At 52.3% G+C, this 16768-nt stretch overlaps 1 protein-coding gene across 1 annotated transcript; it reads left to right on the top strand.

The window, feature by feature from the left end:
* The first annotated feature begins 2840 nt into the window (after positions 1-2840).
* Positions 2841-12090, top strand: DDX56 (DEAD-box helicase 56). The gene is made up of 14 exons (XM_069586881.1): positions 2841-2949; positions 3040-3201; positions 4185-4345; positions 4491-4661; positions 4775-4865; positions 5372-5616; positions 5928-6047; positions 6499-6612; positions 6710-6804; positions 7224-7297; positions 7448-7537; positions 8231-8336; positions 10913-10986; positions 11379-12090. Exons 1-14 carry the CDS (start codon positions 2890-2892, stop codon positions 11454-11456), a joined length of 1641 nt encoding a protein of 546 aa, XP_069442982.1. The 5' UTR covers positions 2841-2889; the 3' UTR covers positions 11457-12090.
* Positions 12091-16768: the final 4678 nt, after the last annotated feature.

A 16768-nucleotide genomic window follows, 5' to 3' on the forward strand; every position in this document is an offset into this window, starting at 1 on the left:
CCATATAAAACTTAATACCATTAGTTGCCCATGCTTGACATTTTCATGGTTTTATTTATTTAAAATACATTATTTATCTGACATACAAAACTAAATTCTTCCCTTCTTGTTTTTATCTTTCATACTATTCTACATGTGTATTTTTCCTTAAGAAAGTATAAGCAATTTAGTTTTCTAGACCTTTTCACTTAATATTTTTGTAAATATTTAAGAAATTCCAATTTGGGGTGACCATGTTAACGGTTCAGTGTGGTGAAACACCATAAATGGCTCACCCAAAATTATTTGGATACTTACCATAATATTCTTCATGTTAGAATTAATGGAAAATGAGGTGGCCAAACTAGTTCATGTGTAGACCTCTGGCCTGAGGCTCTTTAGGAGCATGGGACATGTCAGGAAGGGAACACGCGTCTGCTCTGTGGCTGTTAACTAGGAATCTACCCAGCAAAGCACACTGGTGTCTAGGCTGTAGGAATACAGGAAGTAGTCTGTCCATCCGTGCATCTCAATTATGCTGATGGGTCAGTACGTACTCAGTTTCTCCTCTTGGCGAATTTTTGATAGGGGAATGGAGTGAAGACAGAGGTGGGAGTGTATCACACCTTTACACTGATGGGGCAGTTGGAATCTTGATTGCCAGAGGATAGGCTAATTGGTGGTAGATGTGAGGAAAAGAGTTTCCACATTGGTGTGTGGTATTCACAGACACCACAGAGCCTAGGAAATTTTTAAAAAAATACTTCAAGCTACATCCAAGGAATTCTGGGGACCTTTTTCCCCAATACTATGCTGATTCCATTCTGAAGTTCTTGCTTTCTTAGGTTATAAAACATCCTTACTAAATAGCCTTCTATCCTTATAGAAAAAGGCTGTGGGGGCACAGGGGTCTTTCTACTCACCCCATTATCCCTGGCCCAGTCCCCATCTCCATGTTTTGGAGCCTCACTTTACCTGTGGTGCTCTCAGTTCTCACCCTGATAACACCCAGAGCCTGACTTCTGGATCTCATGCTGGGCCCATGTCAGAATAGATGCATAGGGTCACCTGAGAAACTCAGCCATATAGACTGCTGAGCAACATTTACGTCCAGTCTGACTATGTTTGGTGTGGTGTGGTAGGCAGAATGGGCATCCCTGGTGGCTCAGACGGTTAAGAATCTTCCAGCAATGCAGCAGACCCAGGTTCAATCCCTGGGTCGGGAAGATCGCCTGGAGAGGGGAATGGCAACCCACGCCCAGTATTCTTGCCTGGAGAATTCCATGGACAGAGGAGCCTGGCAGGCTACAGTCTATGTGGTCACGAAGAGATGGACATCCTGCATCCCCATTAACACACACGGTAGGCAGACTAATAACTTCCCGATAATGTCCAGCTAGATGTACTAATTCCTGAAACCTGTGAATATGTTACCAAATGTGGCAAAGAGAAATTAAGGTTGCTATCGTCTGCTTTTAAAATAGGGAGATTATCCTGGATTATCTGGGAGGGCCCAATGTCAAAACAAAGGTTCTTGAAAAATGCAAGAGGGAAGCAAAAGAAGGTTGTAATGATGTGACCCAAGGACTCAACCCTCCATTAACAGCTTTGAAAATAGACCAAGGCGGCCACAAGTGAAGCTGCGAAAGATTAAAAAAAAAAAAAAAAACAATTCCTTTACCTCCAGAAGGGAGTGGAGCCCCACCAACCTGATTTAAACTTAGAGAGGTTTTGTCATGCTTATGACCTACAGAACTGTAAAACAGTAAGTCTGTGTTAAGCCACCAAATTTATGATGATTTGTTACCCGAGCAATAGCAAACGGATATAAGTGGGGACCAAAAATCCCCGCCCCCCTTTTTTTTGGCTGAGTCTTATTGCTTGGGGAATCTCAGTTCCCAAAAAGGAAATGAATCCAGGCCACAGCAGCGAAAAGCCTGGAATCCTAACCACCAGACCTGCAGGGAATGCCTAAGAATTATTATTTTTAACCAAGCTGTGCAGGCCACACAGGTTGCTACCTTTGGGAACCCCAGAGCAACCTACCTTCCTCTTTTCTTACGTTACTCATTCTTCCAAACTTCATTCTTGGACAGTTTAATTGTTATAGCCTGTCCTTGTTCTGCCTGTGACCCTAAATCTTAGCCCAGCCCCGCTGGACTCTATTATATGCTGGTACACCCGGGGTCACTTGCTTTTTACTCTGAAAACCATTGCCGCGTTTCAGATTCCCACCACTGCTACAGGCAAACAACCCTGGAACATATATGCTGGTGCACTTTTCCTAAGCATAGGCGGTGGCAGAGCAATTAATGCTTGCACATAAACCTGACAGAGATCCCCCAGATGCATAATGGCAGGAAAGGGCACAGGACTCACCAGTATTTCCCAAACGTGGTAAGGTACCACTCGCGGCATCCCTTTTCTGAGGTAGTACACAGGCGAGCATTCTAAACATTGATGTATTTGCCAATATAACTACAGCTAATACTGGCATAATTGCTAGGGAGAGGCTGTTAAAAATCAAGCGCTAGATGAAGGTAAAGCCATAAACATGCAACCTGGTGGAGAAACTGGAGGATTGTGTGGCCGGTGTCGGTGGGCGGAGGGGGGCACAGAGGGGACCTCACCCACCTCCACGGAGCCCCGCCTCTGCCGCAGGTAACCCTAACCCCAAACGCCATTTAGAGGTAGTGTCAGGGGACGGGCAAGGACCCGTGGGCTCTCCGCCGCCCGCCACCTCTCCCAAGACCCCACAGCTAGAGCGCAGCAGCAGCCACAGAGCCCAGCCGGAACACCGGAAGCCATGGCCAACTCTTTTGAAACTGATTGGCTGCTGCTTTGACCGGCTCACGCGTCGTGTCGTGCTCTTCCTGTCGCGCCTGCGCGCTGTCACTACAGAGCAGCAGCATGGAGGATCCAGAATCGTTGGGCTTCGAACACATGGGCCTGGACCACCGGCTCCTACAGGTACCGGGGAGGGCTGAGGAGCCGAACCGACGGTGGATGGGAGCGGTGGCAGAGCAGCACGCCGCCTGAGCCGTCCCTTGTCTCTCCTAGGCCGTCACCGATCTGGGCTGGTCGCGACCCACGTTGATCCAGGAGAAGGCCATCCCGCTGGCGCTGGAGGGAAAGGACCTCCTGGCTCGCGCCCGCACCGGTTCCGGGAAGACCGCCGCTTATGCCATTCCTATGCTACAGCTGCTGCTCCACAGGAAGGCGGTGAGTCGGGGGAGGGGCCCCAAAGGCCGAGAAAGGGAGATGTAGGCGTTTAAGTTCCGTTGTGCCCTCTTGGAGAGCTGTGCCGGCCATCCTTACGCACCCGTCTTTTCCAAGAACCGGGTTTTCTTTGGGTCTCTTACATATGAAGGCTGGTCTAAGAGAATCTGATTATTTTCTGGTAAACGCTCTGGGCTGGGATTCAGGTTACTTGGGTTCTAGTCCAGGCTTTGCGACCATTATTCTTTGTACTCATTTCAGTTCAGTCGCTCAGTCGTGTCTGACTCTGTGACACCTGGACTGCAGCAAGCCAGGCTTCCCTGTCCGTCACCAACTCCCGGAGCTTACTCAAACACATGTCCGTGGAGTCGGTGATGCCATTCAACCATGTCATCCTCTGTCATCCCCTTCTCCCACCTTCAATCTTTCCCGGCATCAGGGTCTTTTCCAGTGAGTCAGTTCTTCACATCAGGTGGCTGAAGTATTGGAGTTTCAGCTTCAGCATCAGTCCTTCCAGTGAACATTCAGGACTGATTTTCTTTAGGATTGACGAGTTTGATCTGTCTGGCTGTTCCAGATCCTAGTTGAGGCATCTTCCTTCTTCTTTATGGCATGCGGGAATCCTTAGTAGGGCCATATAAACTCTTAGTTGTGGCAGGCAGGATCTAATTCCCTGACCAGGGAGCACAGAGTCTTAGCTGCTGGACCACCAGAGAAGTAACTGGTGGTTCACCAGTAACTGGCACACTTTAAGTAACTTTGTAACGATGAAGTAAGTTATCCTTTTTGAGTTCAGTGCCTGGGGAAAGGGCCTTCTGATCTACATTCAGAGGTGGGTAAAGTAAATGAAGGGGTGATCAAAACACAACTGGATTGTTGTGTTGAAGTCATAGTACACGATCAGATTCCCTGGAAGAGGTAGAGAAAAGCATCCTGTGGCCATGATGATAACTGACTGGCTGAAGTCTTTAATTCGTGTCTTGCAGACAGGCCCCGTGGTGGAGCAGGCTGTGAGAGCCCTTGTCCTTGTGCCGACTAAGGAGCTGGCGAGGCAGGCCCAATCCATGATTCAGCAACTGGCTGCCTACTGTGCTCGAGACATCCGGGTGGCCAACGTCTCAGCCGCTGAAGACTTAGCCTCTCAGAGGTGGGTTAGAACAGCAGGGCTGTGACGGAATGAATCTACACTGGGATGTGGGATGGGGTTTGTGTGCAGCAAAAATGAGGGCTGATTTGGGGTGAGGTCCCAGCTGCTATCTTCTACTTAGTATTGAGGTGTCGCCTGTCTACAGAGCTGTGCTGATGGAGAAGCCCGATGTGGTGGTGGGGACCCCATCCCGCATATTAAACCACTTGCAGCAAGACAACTTGAAGCTTCGAGACTCCATGGAGCTGCTGGTGGTTGATGAGGCTGATCTTCTTTTCTCCTTTGGCTTTGAGGAGGAACTTAAGAGTCTTCTCTGGTAAGGAGAGGGGGTGGTGAATACACAGTAGGGCCTGGAGCGAGGAGGCCAGTTCACCTGCCCCCATTAGAGGCCTTAGAATTGGAATCTGATGGGGCTCTGTTTCATTTTAGTCACTTGCCCCGGATTTACCAGGCTTTTCTGATGTCAGCTACTTTTAATGAGGATGTGCAAGCACTTAAGGAGCTGGTACTACATAATCCGGTAAGGGCCCTGTGGGACCATTGGGAGACTCAGAGGACTTGCTCCTGTCTTCTCAAAGGAACCCTTTGTTATTTGGGGTTGGAGATTCCTCATTTAGTGTTCCTGGTTCTGAGGCACTAGAAGTCCGATGTTGTTAGGCACTCCTGTATCCTCTAACCTAAAGTCACTATGTAGTCCCAGGTATCTGCTGGCTTCAAACCATGCTCTGCCTAAAGGCCTGATCAGGGACCCCCCAAAGGGCAGAAAGGTTGCTACTGTAGGGGTTTTTTTCTCACTATAGTCATTTATAGTGGGTTTGACTTTGATCTGTGCCCCAAATTGTGTGTAGTTTTATGTCCTTTGTAAACTGCAGTAGTTAGTATACTTTGAATTCTGACATTACACAGTTGGAAGGGTACCCAGGGTACCCTCCACTAACACATCAGCGCTGTGGTTGGCGAGCCAGCGGCTTGCGGTAGCATTTCTGTCTTCTTTTTTTTCCTGACCACAGGCATGTCCTCCCCTAGGTTACCCTCAAGTTACAGGAGTCCCAGCTACCAGGGCCAGACCAGTTACAGCAGTTTCAGGTGGTCTGTGAGACTGAGGAAGACAAATTTCTGTTGCTGTATGCCCTGCTCAAGCTGTCATTGATTCGGGGAAAGTCTCTGCTCTTTGTCAACACTCTGGAGCGGAGTTACCGGCTGCGCCTATTCCTGGAGCAATTCAGCATCCCCGCCTGTGTGCTCAATGGAGAGCTTCCACTACGCTCCAGGTGTGCCGACTCCCATGTCTAGGTTGAAGATGAGGATGGAAAAGGGGAGACACAGTCGCTCTTCCTGTTTCTTAACTGCTTAGTGCATTGAGGGCTCCGGGCTTGACTAATCTTCAATGACTATCTCTCACAACTCTGCAATACCAACTATAATTCCATCTTGACTTGATGAGGTTGAGGCACAAAGATTAAGGTGGGGAAGAATTGAATAAGGGGAAGAGTCAGAAAGGATGACCGTCATGACCAGGCAGAGTAGGAGGAGAGGCCTCTGGTGCTCTTAGGTCTGACTTTTGTCTGCTCTTGGGCCACAGGTGCCACATCATCTCGCAGTTCAACCAAGGCTTCTACGACTGCGTCATAGCAACAGATGCTGAAGTCCTGGGGCCTCCAGTCAAGGGCAAGCATCGGGGCAAAGGACCCAAGCGGGACAAGTGAGTCCACGTTTATCTCCTCTCAGCCCTTGCCAGGGAGACCCACCTTTCAGAAGACTGGGAAACTAGCATGTGGGGCAGGGAGTGCAGGGCGCACAGGCCTATGCTTCATGGCACACTGTCATCCTGTGAGGAAGGTGGCTCAGCCTCCACTATCTGTGACTTGCAGGAAGGATCTTTCTTTGGGGGAAAGGAAGCCACCAGTCTCTGTCTGTCTCTTGGGTGGGCTGGCTTGGAGTGGTTCTCGGGTTGCCCTTTGGGCAGTGAGTTCCAAGGTTTGGCTGCCCCCACTACCCTAGCTCCAGTTATGATGTTTAAGAATCTTACTCATAGCAGTGTCTTGTAATTCCATACCAGGCTTTGTTTAGCGATCATGCTGATTAAATAAGTTTGAGAACATGGCCTCTGAGGAGAGGAGGGCTCAGTTTGAGGTTGCCATGTTTTCTTACAGGGCTTCTGATCCGGAGGCAGGCGTGGCCCGGGGCATAGACTTCCACCACGTATGTGCTGTGCTCAACTTTGATCTCCCCCCAACCCCCGAGGCCTACATACATAGGGCCGGCAGGTAGGAGAACTGAGGCGTAGCAGACTGGGCACCTGGACTGTGGGCACACTGTGGGACACACAGCCAGAGACACGGGCTGGGTTGTCTCTCCTTGCAGGACAGCACGTGCCAACAACCCCGGCATAGTCTTGACCTTCGTGCTGCCCACAGAGCAGTCTCAGTTGGGCAAGATCGAGGAGCTTCTCAGTGGAGGTAAGAGCCCCGCCCTCACTGACCTGAGAAAGGGCCAGGCTTCTGTGGTGCCACTTTAAACGTCAAGGTCTGGTGCTCCTTAGTGCTCCGTGGCTGTCATTGCACATACGTCATTTGTGGCTGGAGTGGCCTCAGAGTAGGCGAGTGGGCGAGTGGGCAGATCCTAAGGCTGAGAGATGTGACAGGACCCGAGACGTGGGGACAGGAAACTTCCCTGGCTGCAGCAGGGTGGACCCCCTGTCGTGAACTGTCCATGAGGCCCAGGGTTTTTGCTGCATGTTTGCGTGTGGGGAAAGAGTGGGCTGGATCCCCGGCTGCCTCGCCCCACGGAGTGGACGTGGAGCTTCTGAGCAGAAGGCCTGCATAGACCCTGCCCAAGCCTTCAGTCTGCAGGACCCTCACTGCAGTCTTCTCCACAGACAGTGGGGCCCCTGTCCTGCTTCCTTACCAGTTCCACATGGAGGAGATCGAGGGCTTCCGCTACCGCTGCAGGGTAAGTGGGGCTCTGTGGGGATGTGAGTACTTGGAGCTCCTCTAGGACCCAGAGTTAGGCCCTTGTTGCTCAGCACCCTGGCAGGAGGGCGGGCTCAGGCAGCCCTGCCATGTTGACTTTTGATGTCTGCCCCCTGATGTCTGCCCCCAGGATGCCATGCGCTCAGTGACTAAACAAGCCATCCGCGAGGCAAGGCTGAAGGAGATCAAAGAGGAGCTCCTGCACTCAGAGAAGCTCAAAGTAAGGGGCTCTGGTGGGGGTAGGGGCAAAGGGGAGGCTTCTGGAGGCCAGCGGCAAAGCTGTGAGTGTGAGAGGCAGTGAACTGGGCAGCAGACCGTGCCTTTAGCAGGTCACGCGGAGGAAACAGGCCAAGAGTGAGTAAGGATGCCAGCTGTCCTGCTGGGAGGTGAATCGGCCGAGTTTCTGAGGTGGACAGTGGCTGTGTCCATCAGAAGCACAGCTTCTGAGGTTTATTCTCTTGACACAGTAGTTAAGAGTTGTGTGAGCTCACAACTGTATGGGTAGGTACGTTCTGTTATGATTCCCAAGGTGGAAACACCAGGGAGTCCACCCTGTGGATGCAGCAAACCAAGTCAGATGCATTCATGCAGCGTGCATTACACAGAAAAGGAGGAGGCAGCTGTTTATAGGTCAGTTAGAAGGTGCATGGCCATGGAGTGCTTCCTGGTGAGGAGGATGTGGCATGCTCCTAACTGCCCCCACCAAATAGGGAGTGAGAACAGGGACACATCCCTGAGCTACCTCTGGGACGGGGCCCCAGTGACAAGGCAGTGGGAAATCTCAGTCTTAATAATTGGAACATGGGCTACCTGTTCAAAAACTCCCTCGTTAAAAACAAACAAACAAACAAACAAACAATGAAATTCCAAAAGGAGGACTGACCATGCAGTGCCTGTTTTTCTCTCCTGCCAGACATACTTTGAAGACAATCCCAGGGACCTCCAGTTGCTGCGGCATGACCTCCCCTTACACCCCGCCGTGGTGAAGCCTCACCTGGGCAACGTCCCTGACTACCTGGGTGAGCAGGGCTGGGGGCAGGCTGCACATTCATCCCTGGGCTGCCGTGCACTGGGGTGACACAACCATGGGATCTGGGCAGCGAGCATGTACACAGACATAACTCTGCACAGTCCCCCTGGGTAGGCGTTGCTCTCTCTGTTGGGGAGACAGGAAACCAGGGCAGCACTCTGCCTTCAAGGCCAGGGGTCTCACATCTAGAGCCCGGTCCTATGAAAGAGCGAGTCAGTACCTGGCCAAGCAGCCTCCTGTGTGTAGAAGGGAGTGACCGGGTGTGGTGTGGGAGTCGCGGGTAGGAGACAGTGCTACTTGTGCGGGAGGAGACTTTGGGTTAGTGACCAGGCCAAGCTGAGCTTGGGTGTCTGAGTCCAGAACATTTGACTGGGGATGCAGGGGGTGGGAAATAGAGAACAGACCTGCCTGAGCCTTGTGGGGATGAGGGATATTGGGATCACAGTTATAAGGTCGAGGATGGACCCCAAGAGGGACTTCCCTGATGGTCCAGTGGTTAAGACTCTGCACAGGGAACATGGGTTTGATGTTTAATCACTGGCCAGGGAACTAAGATCCTGCATCCCACATGCTGCATGGCTTAGCCAAGAAAAGAATGGATCCCCAGAGTGGTTTCTATGGTGTAGATGAGGCCAAAACCCAGCTCATGTGTTCAGGAGCCTTGCTCCCTTTGCACCTGGTAATGATACTCCTTGTGTCTTTGGTAACGGGTATGTGTGACTTCTATGCTGAAGATGTTTAGTGGATTAAGGAAGCAGAGAGGTGAATGCAGACCCCTTTTCCTGGTACCCCTGTGGATTAGCGTAAGCTGGTGGATATGGCAAGGAGAACCCCAAGCAAGTGGATGGGAAAGATGCAGGAGAGATGGGAAAATGCCAGAGAGATGGGGCCAGGTTCCCCAGGAAGTGAGCTGTAAGGGATGCCAACCAAGGTCGTGGTCTGAGGAGTGAGGCGGGGGAGAGGGGGAGGAGTGGGTGTGATCTTGGGTGGCTTTTGGGTGGTCTGTGTGGCAGCTTGAAGCGGGATCCCGGTTCCCTGAGTGGGAATTGAACTTAGACCACAGCGGTGAGGGCGCTGTATCCTAACCGTATTAGACCACCCAGAGACTTGTGGCTGGGAGCAGGGTCCTGGCTCTTGTCTGGTTTGAAGAAACAATTTGGGAAAAAGTTAAACAAACAAAAGCAAGTGAAGTGTTTATTAGAAGAGAAGAGAGATGTGGAGAAGGGATGGGTAGACTGAGAGAGAAGTAGCCATGAGCTTTCTTTTTTAATTAGTTTATTTTTGGTTGCTCTGAGTCCTCACTGCGTTTTCTTGGGCTTCTCTAGTTGCGGTGAGTGGGGGCCACTCTTTGTTTCAGTATGTGGCTTCTCGTTGCCATGGCTTCTCTTGTTGCAGAGCACCATGGACTTAGTTGTGGCACGTGGACTTAGTTGCCTCATGGTCCATGGGATCTTTCAGAACCAGGGATCAAACCTGTGTCCCCTGTATTGGCAGGTGGATTCTTAACCACTGGACCACCAAGGAAGTCCCTTTTGGGATGGTTTAGACCACTTTCTGTGGAGGCAGTTTTCTGATTTTCATCTGGCCAGTCACCTTGCATTATGTGGCCCCAAGTCCATATCAGGTCTGACTCAGGGCCCTCCTGGATGCGCATGCGCCTCTTTTAGACAAGGTGAATTCCAGTGCCAGGCTTTTTGGAGGTTGGCAGACCTTATGGTCCCCCTCCCCTGAGGAACCTTTTTGTGCTTGCATAGTCTGGGAGGTCTCCTTGACCCCATGAATGAAGAATACATGGTCTCCTTAATTTTTTACGTAGGCAGGGCTTACTTGGCTCCTTTCTGGTACTGCTGTTCCCATTATCTTGAAGTGTCCACAGGAGACAAAGTCCAGCTACTTACACTGTTCCTCTTACTTTTATTTTCAGAGTGTAAACAGGAAGCTAGTTGTAAATGTTTAACCTGGGGCCCATCTGTCTCCTGCCTCAGAAGGGAATCCCATCCTCTGTGTCACACAGGAGCAGAGTCATTGCCCCAAACCTTTGGCCTTTAGGGGTCGGGGTGACGTGGGAGGGTGTGGTGGTGTGGCGCTCAGAGGCCTGTCAGGACCTGTGTGGCCTGGCTGGAGGGGACCCTGAGCTATGCCCTGGGTCCGTGAGAGGACAGAGGCCAGGGCTCATGTAGCAGGCCCCGAGCAGTGATGGGGGCACCTGACAGGTGAGGTGGGAGGCAGGGCCACAGAGGAAGGAATTACGTGAAGGCTGCTTTTCTATTTTAGCAGCATTTTCTTTCTTAATTTTCCTTCTTTTGCTTCACACTTACTGTGGCACGTACTGTACTACATGTTTTAGTGGACATCCCTGGGGACAGCGGTGTGAACCTAGATAGTCGTGTGTCCTTAGGATTGCAGTGAGGATCGGAGTGCCAAGCCCTGGGTCAGCGGGGGAGAGTGCGCTGGGAGCCACTGGAGGTGGAGCCGGCGGGGAGGGGGTGGGAGCAGGCACACAGGGTGGCGGGGGCAGGCACACAGGGTGGCAGGGGCAGCCGCTGAGCCGGCCGTCTCTTCTAGTTCCTCCTGCTCTGCGCGGCCTCGTCCACCCTCACAAGAAGTGGAAGAAGCCCCCCACCTCTAAGAAGGCCAAGGTATGTCCCCTGGGGCCTTGCTGATAGCTGCAGGGCTCTCCCCTCCCCAATCTGGTTCCCTGTCACCAGGGTGTGCTTGCCCCTTGTCCTCAGGAGGGAGGAAAGAGAACCAGCCCCAGACCCCCGGCCACTGGCCAGAGTTGTGGGGGCCGGGGCTTTCCTTTGGCCACCACGAGCGGCTTCCAGAGCAAGGGAGGACCTGCTGTCCTGTCCCCACCGCCCTCCTCAACCTCCATGCTGCAGGAGGAGGAAGGTTGGTGCCTGCGGTGCCGGAAGCAGCGCCTGTCCTTGGCTCGTGGCCTGCAAGGCCTGCCAAGTAGCTTCTCTGAGTCTGTCTCATGTACAGACAGACATCTGCTCCCCACAGTTAATCGGTAACTTTGCCCCCGCAGAAGGCAAAGACACAGAACCCACTGCGAAGCTTCAAGCACAGAGGAGAGAAACCCAGACCCACAGCAGCACCCTCCTGAGGTTGTTCAGGCAGCCTTGGCTGCCTTCCCAGCCTCTTCCAGGGCTGGAATGTGGAGCAGGCCTCCCTGCTGGAGGAAGCTTGATTCTCAGACTGGATGGACTGGATTCGGGGCAGGCAGAACTGTGGCCCTCCAGACAGATGGCCAGGTTGGTGCTTTGCCCATAACAATAAAGATTCTAGCTGCCCTCCTTTGTGCCTCCTGCCTGTAGGAAGGAGCCATCGAAACCTTGGTAATCAGAAACCACTTCCAGGAAGCAGCACCTGGCTCTTTGCCTGCTGTGCGCAGTGCCTCCTTGGCCAGAAGAGGTCAGCCTTGCAGTGCTGCAGCCCGGAGCCCTCAGGCCCAGAGAGCCGGTATCTGGCTCTCTGGCCTTACAGGCTGCTACCTGTGGCCTTTCTCTCTGGGATCAGGCTGACGCCTCCTTTCTCTGAAGGTTGGGAACGATTTTTTGCCTCCTGGAAAGATGGGCCTGCCTGATGACACCTCTTTCTCCAGGGCACATTGTAAATTCACCCTTCTACTCCCTCAGGCAGCCAGGGACAGCTGTCTCTGCTCCTGAACTGCTCTGCTCTGTTTGGCCCACTTGTGTGGGTGTGTGTGTTTAATTAATTAATTAATTTGGCTGCAGTGAGTCTTGGTTGCGGCACGTGTGATCTTTTTTCACTGTGGCATGTGAGACCTTGTTCTTCCTGACCAGGCATCAAACCTGGACCCCCTACATTGGGAGCGTGGAGTCTTAGCCACTGGACCACCAGAAAAGTCCCACCTGGGTGTGTTTTAAGTGCATGAGTGACAGTGTGACACGCACATGCCCTGTCCGTTTGCTCTCAGTCCACCTGCAAGGTTTTGACAGGGGAGGGTCCCAGCTCATATCTGGGCCTCCCAGCTGCTGTCTGGAGGGGGGGATGCTGCTGATACCTGTGCCCTTTATTGTCTCTGCTTATCACAGTGTCACCATCACCCACTTATCAGGCCTCACAAGGCCCAGCTGGTGAGAATACTTAGTGGAAGAGGGTCAGCAGGGTTGGCAGGGGAGCTAGGAGAAAATTGGGAAGAAAGTTGAAAGTGCTGAGTATTTCATTCCAACAGAACCAGGTAGTGGTACCAGCACAAGCTGGTCTGCACAGTGAGGGAAGCCTGGGTCTCTGGCTGCTGTTAGGGGGTGGTGGGCCCTCAGGTTTAGGGTCTCCACGTTTCTGCCATTCTGAGGATTTCTAGGGAGTCAAGGTGCATGTGGTGGGGATTGCCGCTCAGGTGGGATTATCAGTGAGTGAAACAGCACCCAGTACATTGCCACCAGGTTCCTGAGGCCTGCCATGGCTCGGGCACCTTAAGGAGATGAGCTAATGGAGCTGAACAAAGATGGCAACTTAGCATTTGTGGGGTCCCAGAACTGCACCAAGAGCCTCATGGGTGTCACTGCCTTGTTGAAGGGGCCAAGCTTGGAGAGCTTCCTGTACCCCTGCCTGGTTGCTGGCTGCAGATCTCCCCACCTGCTGTGTGAGGCAGGCCTAGCCCTGGGGACCCAAGAGCCTGGGACATTGAGGCAGCGGTCTGCTCAAATGGTGTACCAACCTTGTTGCTCTGAGCCTGCCACCTCCAGGCATCCCAGCCAATGAACTTAACGTTGAGTCTGCCCAGATGCAGGAGAGTGGGCGCCTTGAGTTTCTCCAGTGATGTTTCTTTCCAGAGGGGCCTTTGCTGGTGGGGTGCATTCCTGTCTGGGAATGCAAGCTGTGTGCTGAGACCTGCGCTGAGTGTTCTGCCAACATCGGGGCTACTTCCAAGTTCCGGGTGGGGGGCTGAGGCTCAGAACTCACCTGGCAACAGGTCACAGGATGGGTGAAGAGGACAGGATTTGGACATCAGCACAGGCCTGCTCTGGTGTCCCAGGCTGGCCCACTGTCCACCCCCATGAAGGAGTAGCCTGCTCTCACCAGCTTGGGAGCAGGTGCCATCCTAGGCACTTTACATAACCCTGCACTGTGCTTATATAACCCACACTTGGCGGGCACAGGCCCTGGCACTTGGTGGAATCTGTGAATTGGGCGGGGTCAAGAGAGTGGTGTGTTCCTGTGGCCTGGAACTGCAGAGGGAAGATGTGTAGACATCTCATACAATCACACAGCCCTGGGTGGAGGCTCTGCTCTCCACTTACAGGGAAACAGGCTCTCGGGTTGAACTTGTCTATCTGATACCAAAACCTCTGCCGTTGATAAGTGTGTCCAAAATAGAACGGAACAGGCCCTGGGACATGGGCATGCACGTGATAAGTGAGCTGAGTTTGGAAGGAAAGGTCACTGAACAACAGATAAGCTCGGCAGGTTTCCAGCAGGTTTCCAGCAGGTTCCAGGCTGGCTGATGTACAGGGCTCATGGCAAAGGGGTCAGCAGAGTGCAAGGAAAGCCACACCTCTGGCTGGTACCATCCCACCCACGCATAGGCTTGAATGGATGCCCTTGTGTTTCTGGCTCTGTGCTCGGACCTACAGGAGATGGACAGAGCTCAGTCCCTGCATGCGAGGAGCTTTAGAAGGGTTGAAAACCAAACTTTCAGTGCATCCCAACTTCCGCAAGCTGCAGACTCCACGAAGCATCTGTCTGCTCCCCCATCACTTGTTGGGGCTGCCAGGTGTAGGCGCTGGGCTAGAGGCGGGAGGGAGCGGGTAGTGCCCTCCGACCGGGTGCACTGGTGGCTAGATCATCTCCCTTCTGGGACGCCCAGGTGCCAGAAGGGTTACCTGGGGCCTCACTCTATTGGAGGAGTCAGGTGAAACTGGAAGGGGGGTTGGGGACAGAATGAAAGTGCTCCAGGGGGCAGGGTGCCTGGGCACATTTGAGGATAAAAAAAAAAAAGAGATCATCACTGAAACAGGGAAAAACTGAAAAACTAAACTATATTTAAAATTTTTTTATGTTTTGGCTGTGCCACGCAGCACATGGGATCTTAGTTTCCTGGCCAGGAATCGAACCCACATCGCTTGCATTGAAAGTGTGGAGTCTTAATCACTAGACCACGAGGAAAGTTCCTGAATTATTTTTAAAGGACAATACAGCTACATATTACGCATTCAAAAGGTGCTGTTGGATTTGAAGCAGGGGAGCACCCTGATCAGATAGCCGAGTAGCCATGGTGATAACGCATGGACAACAGAGTGTCTCTAGAAACCTCTGGACCCAGAGCACAAGCCAATTCAAGTGCATTTCCTATTTCAGCTAATTCTCTTCCCCATCTGTTGAGGATCAGTGACTCAGCATTTGGGGAGTTAGTTGGTCTCGGGACTTTGGTCTGTAGGGGCAGTTTCTCCTGGAGGCAATGTCAATTAAGTTGAATTTGTACCAGGAGGTACCCCTGCCAAATGCCATCCTCTTTCCCCCAGAAAAAAAGCCTTGGGGTGTCCTGGCTGCCAGCGGGGCTGGGAGCTGCTGCTTGTTTGTTTGCCACAGTGATTTTTATGTGGAAAAGGAAGTGATCCTTCTGGGCAGGAACAGGTGCCTCTGCCCAGCCTCCCATGGTGTGCCCATCACCTCACTGGGCAGACTTAACCTCATTGAACCTCAGAACTTCTTCAGAGCTTGAGCGACCGTCCATGAGTCCATTCACAAGGCCACTGAGAAGCAGCGAGATTAACATGGCATGGCTGAGCTGGAGAGCGCAGGCACATTGAAGGCCTTCAACCCTAAGAACTGCCTTTGTGGCACCTGAGCTGGGCCAGCCTGACCTCCAAGGAGGCATCTCGCCTTTCTTGGCCTCTTCTGGGGTCTCAGCTGTAAGTGCAGGTAAAAAGTACCCCCTCTGAGTGTCTGTGTATGTGAGATGTGCCAAGGAGGCCAGGCAGCCTAGGAGCCCTCCCCGCACCACTGTGCCTAGCTCTGTGTCAGCCCCTGGGTCCCGTAGGGGGGGCTCTGCCCACAGCACCCTCAAACTTAAATGCACACCTGCCTGGATCACAGAGTCATCTCAGAAGGCAGGTTTCATCCAGCCGGCTTGGGGCAGGGCCAGAGATTCTGTATTTCTAACAATCTCCCTCTTGAGGGAGCCTGATGCAGTGGGATCCCAGACCAGCCCTTAAGAGGAAAGCTTTAATGTCGACACACCCATCCCATTTTACAGATTGGAAAACAGGTTCAGAGAGAATGAGTAGGCAGCCTAGGGCTTCCCAGTTAAGCGGCAGAGTAGGAGGGTGCTCAGATCAGTGGGCTCTACTCTGGAACCCAAGGCTCAGCCCTGCCCTGTCCCTTCTCAGAGTCTACCTTGATCTGTGAGGTGCAGTGATGAAACCTATAACTTTCTAACCTAAGTGTATCCCATGCAATGTTTATGACATACTAAAACATTATTAGCTGCCTCTTTGAAATTTAAATCTCACTGGTCAGGACTTCCCTGGGGGTCCAGCTATTAAGACTCCATGCTTCCAATGCATGCAGGGATGCAGGGGGCTTGGGTTCTATCCCTGGTTGGGGAACTAAGATCCCACATGCTGTGTGGCCTGGTCAAAGGGGAAAAAAAATATCTCCCTGAGTGTCTTCCTCCATATTTACTAAATTTAACAGCCCCTGGAGTGTGAAACCTTTCTGGCCTGGACATAGCCTCCTCCAGGAAGACTGTCTGACTTCTGGCCTGGGCTGGGCATTTTTTTCTCAGTATGTCTCTAATACTTCCCTTGACCTCATTAGGCTTGTCTCTGACCCCTTGTCTCCACCCTGGCCTGGGAGGTCTTGGAGGCAGGCACCATGCTGAGTTGTCAGCGGGTTCCTGGGCTAGGAAACTGGGACTCACAGTTGTTGATAAAAGCTGCTTTCCCCCTGAGAGTGTCCCTGGTCCCCTAGGGGTCATTCATTTTTATAACCCTCTCTCCTCTCCAACTGAGGCTCTTGAGCACTATTTCTGTTTAAAAGTGAAAGGAAGGATGTGCCAAGCAGGCTGGACTCTGCTCCCCGACCTGAAGGCCTGGACACTCCCTTTGAGTCACCTCTGTGACTCAAGGTGGAGACTGGGCTGTGGGCCTGGGCCATCCTTTGTGTGAACCTGCAGGCCTTCCCTGCCTCAGCAGTGGGCTGCGGGAGCCGGCTCCCAAGATGCTGATAGCTTCCCCACAGGGGATGGGGACAAAGGACCAGACAGCCTTGAGCTTTCTGGCTTCCACACCAGTGCATCCAGACCACGACTGAGTTCCAGGGAAAGACAGTCTCATACGTTCACTGAAATGCATAGATTGGACCTTTATATGTGCAATATCTTCCAGGAACCAGGAACTCAGCTTCCAAGAGCAAAACACAGACATAAGGCAACAGAGAAGCCAAATGTGA

Source organism: Ovis canadensis, chromosome 4 (assembly GCF_042477335.2).
Source record: "Ovis canadensis isolate MfBH-ARS-UI-01 breed Bighorn chromosome 4, ARS-UI_OviCan_v2, whole genome shotgun sequence".
NCBI lineage: Eukaryota > Metazoa > Chordata > Mammalia > Artiodactyla > Bovidae > Ovis > Ovis canadensis.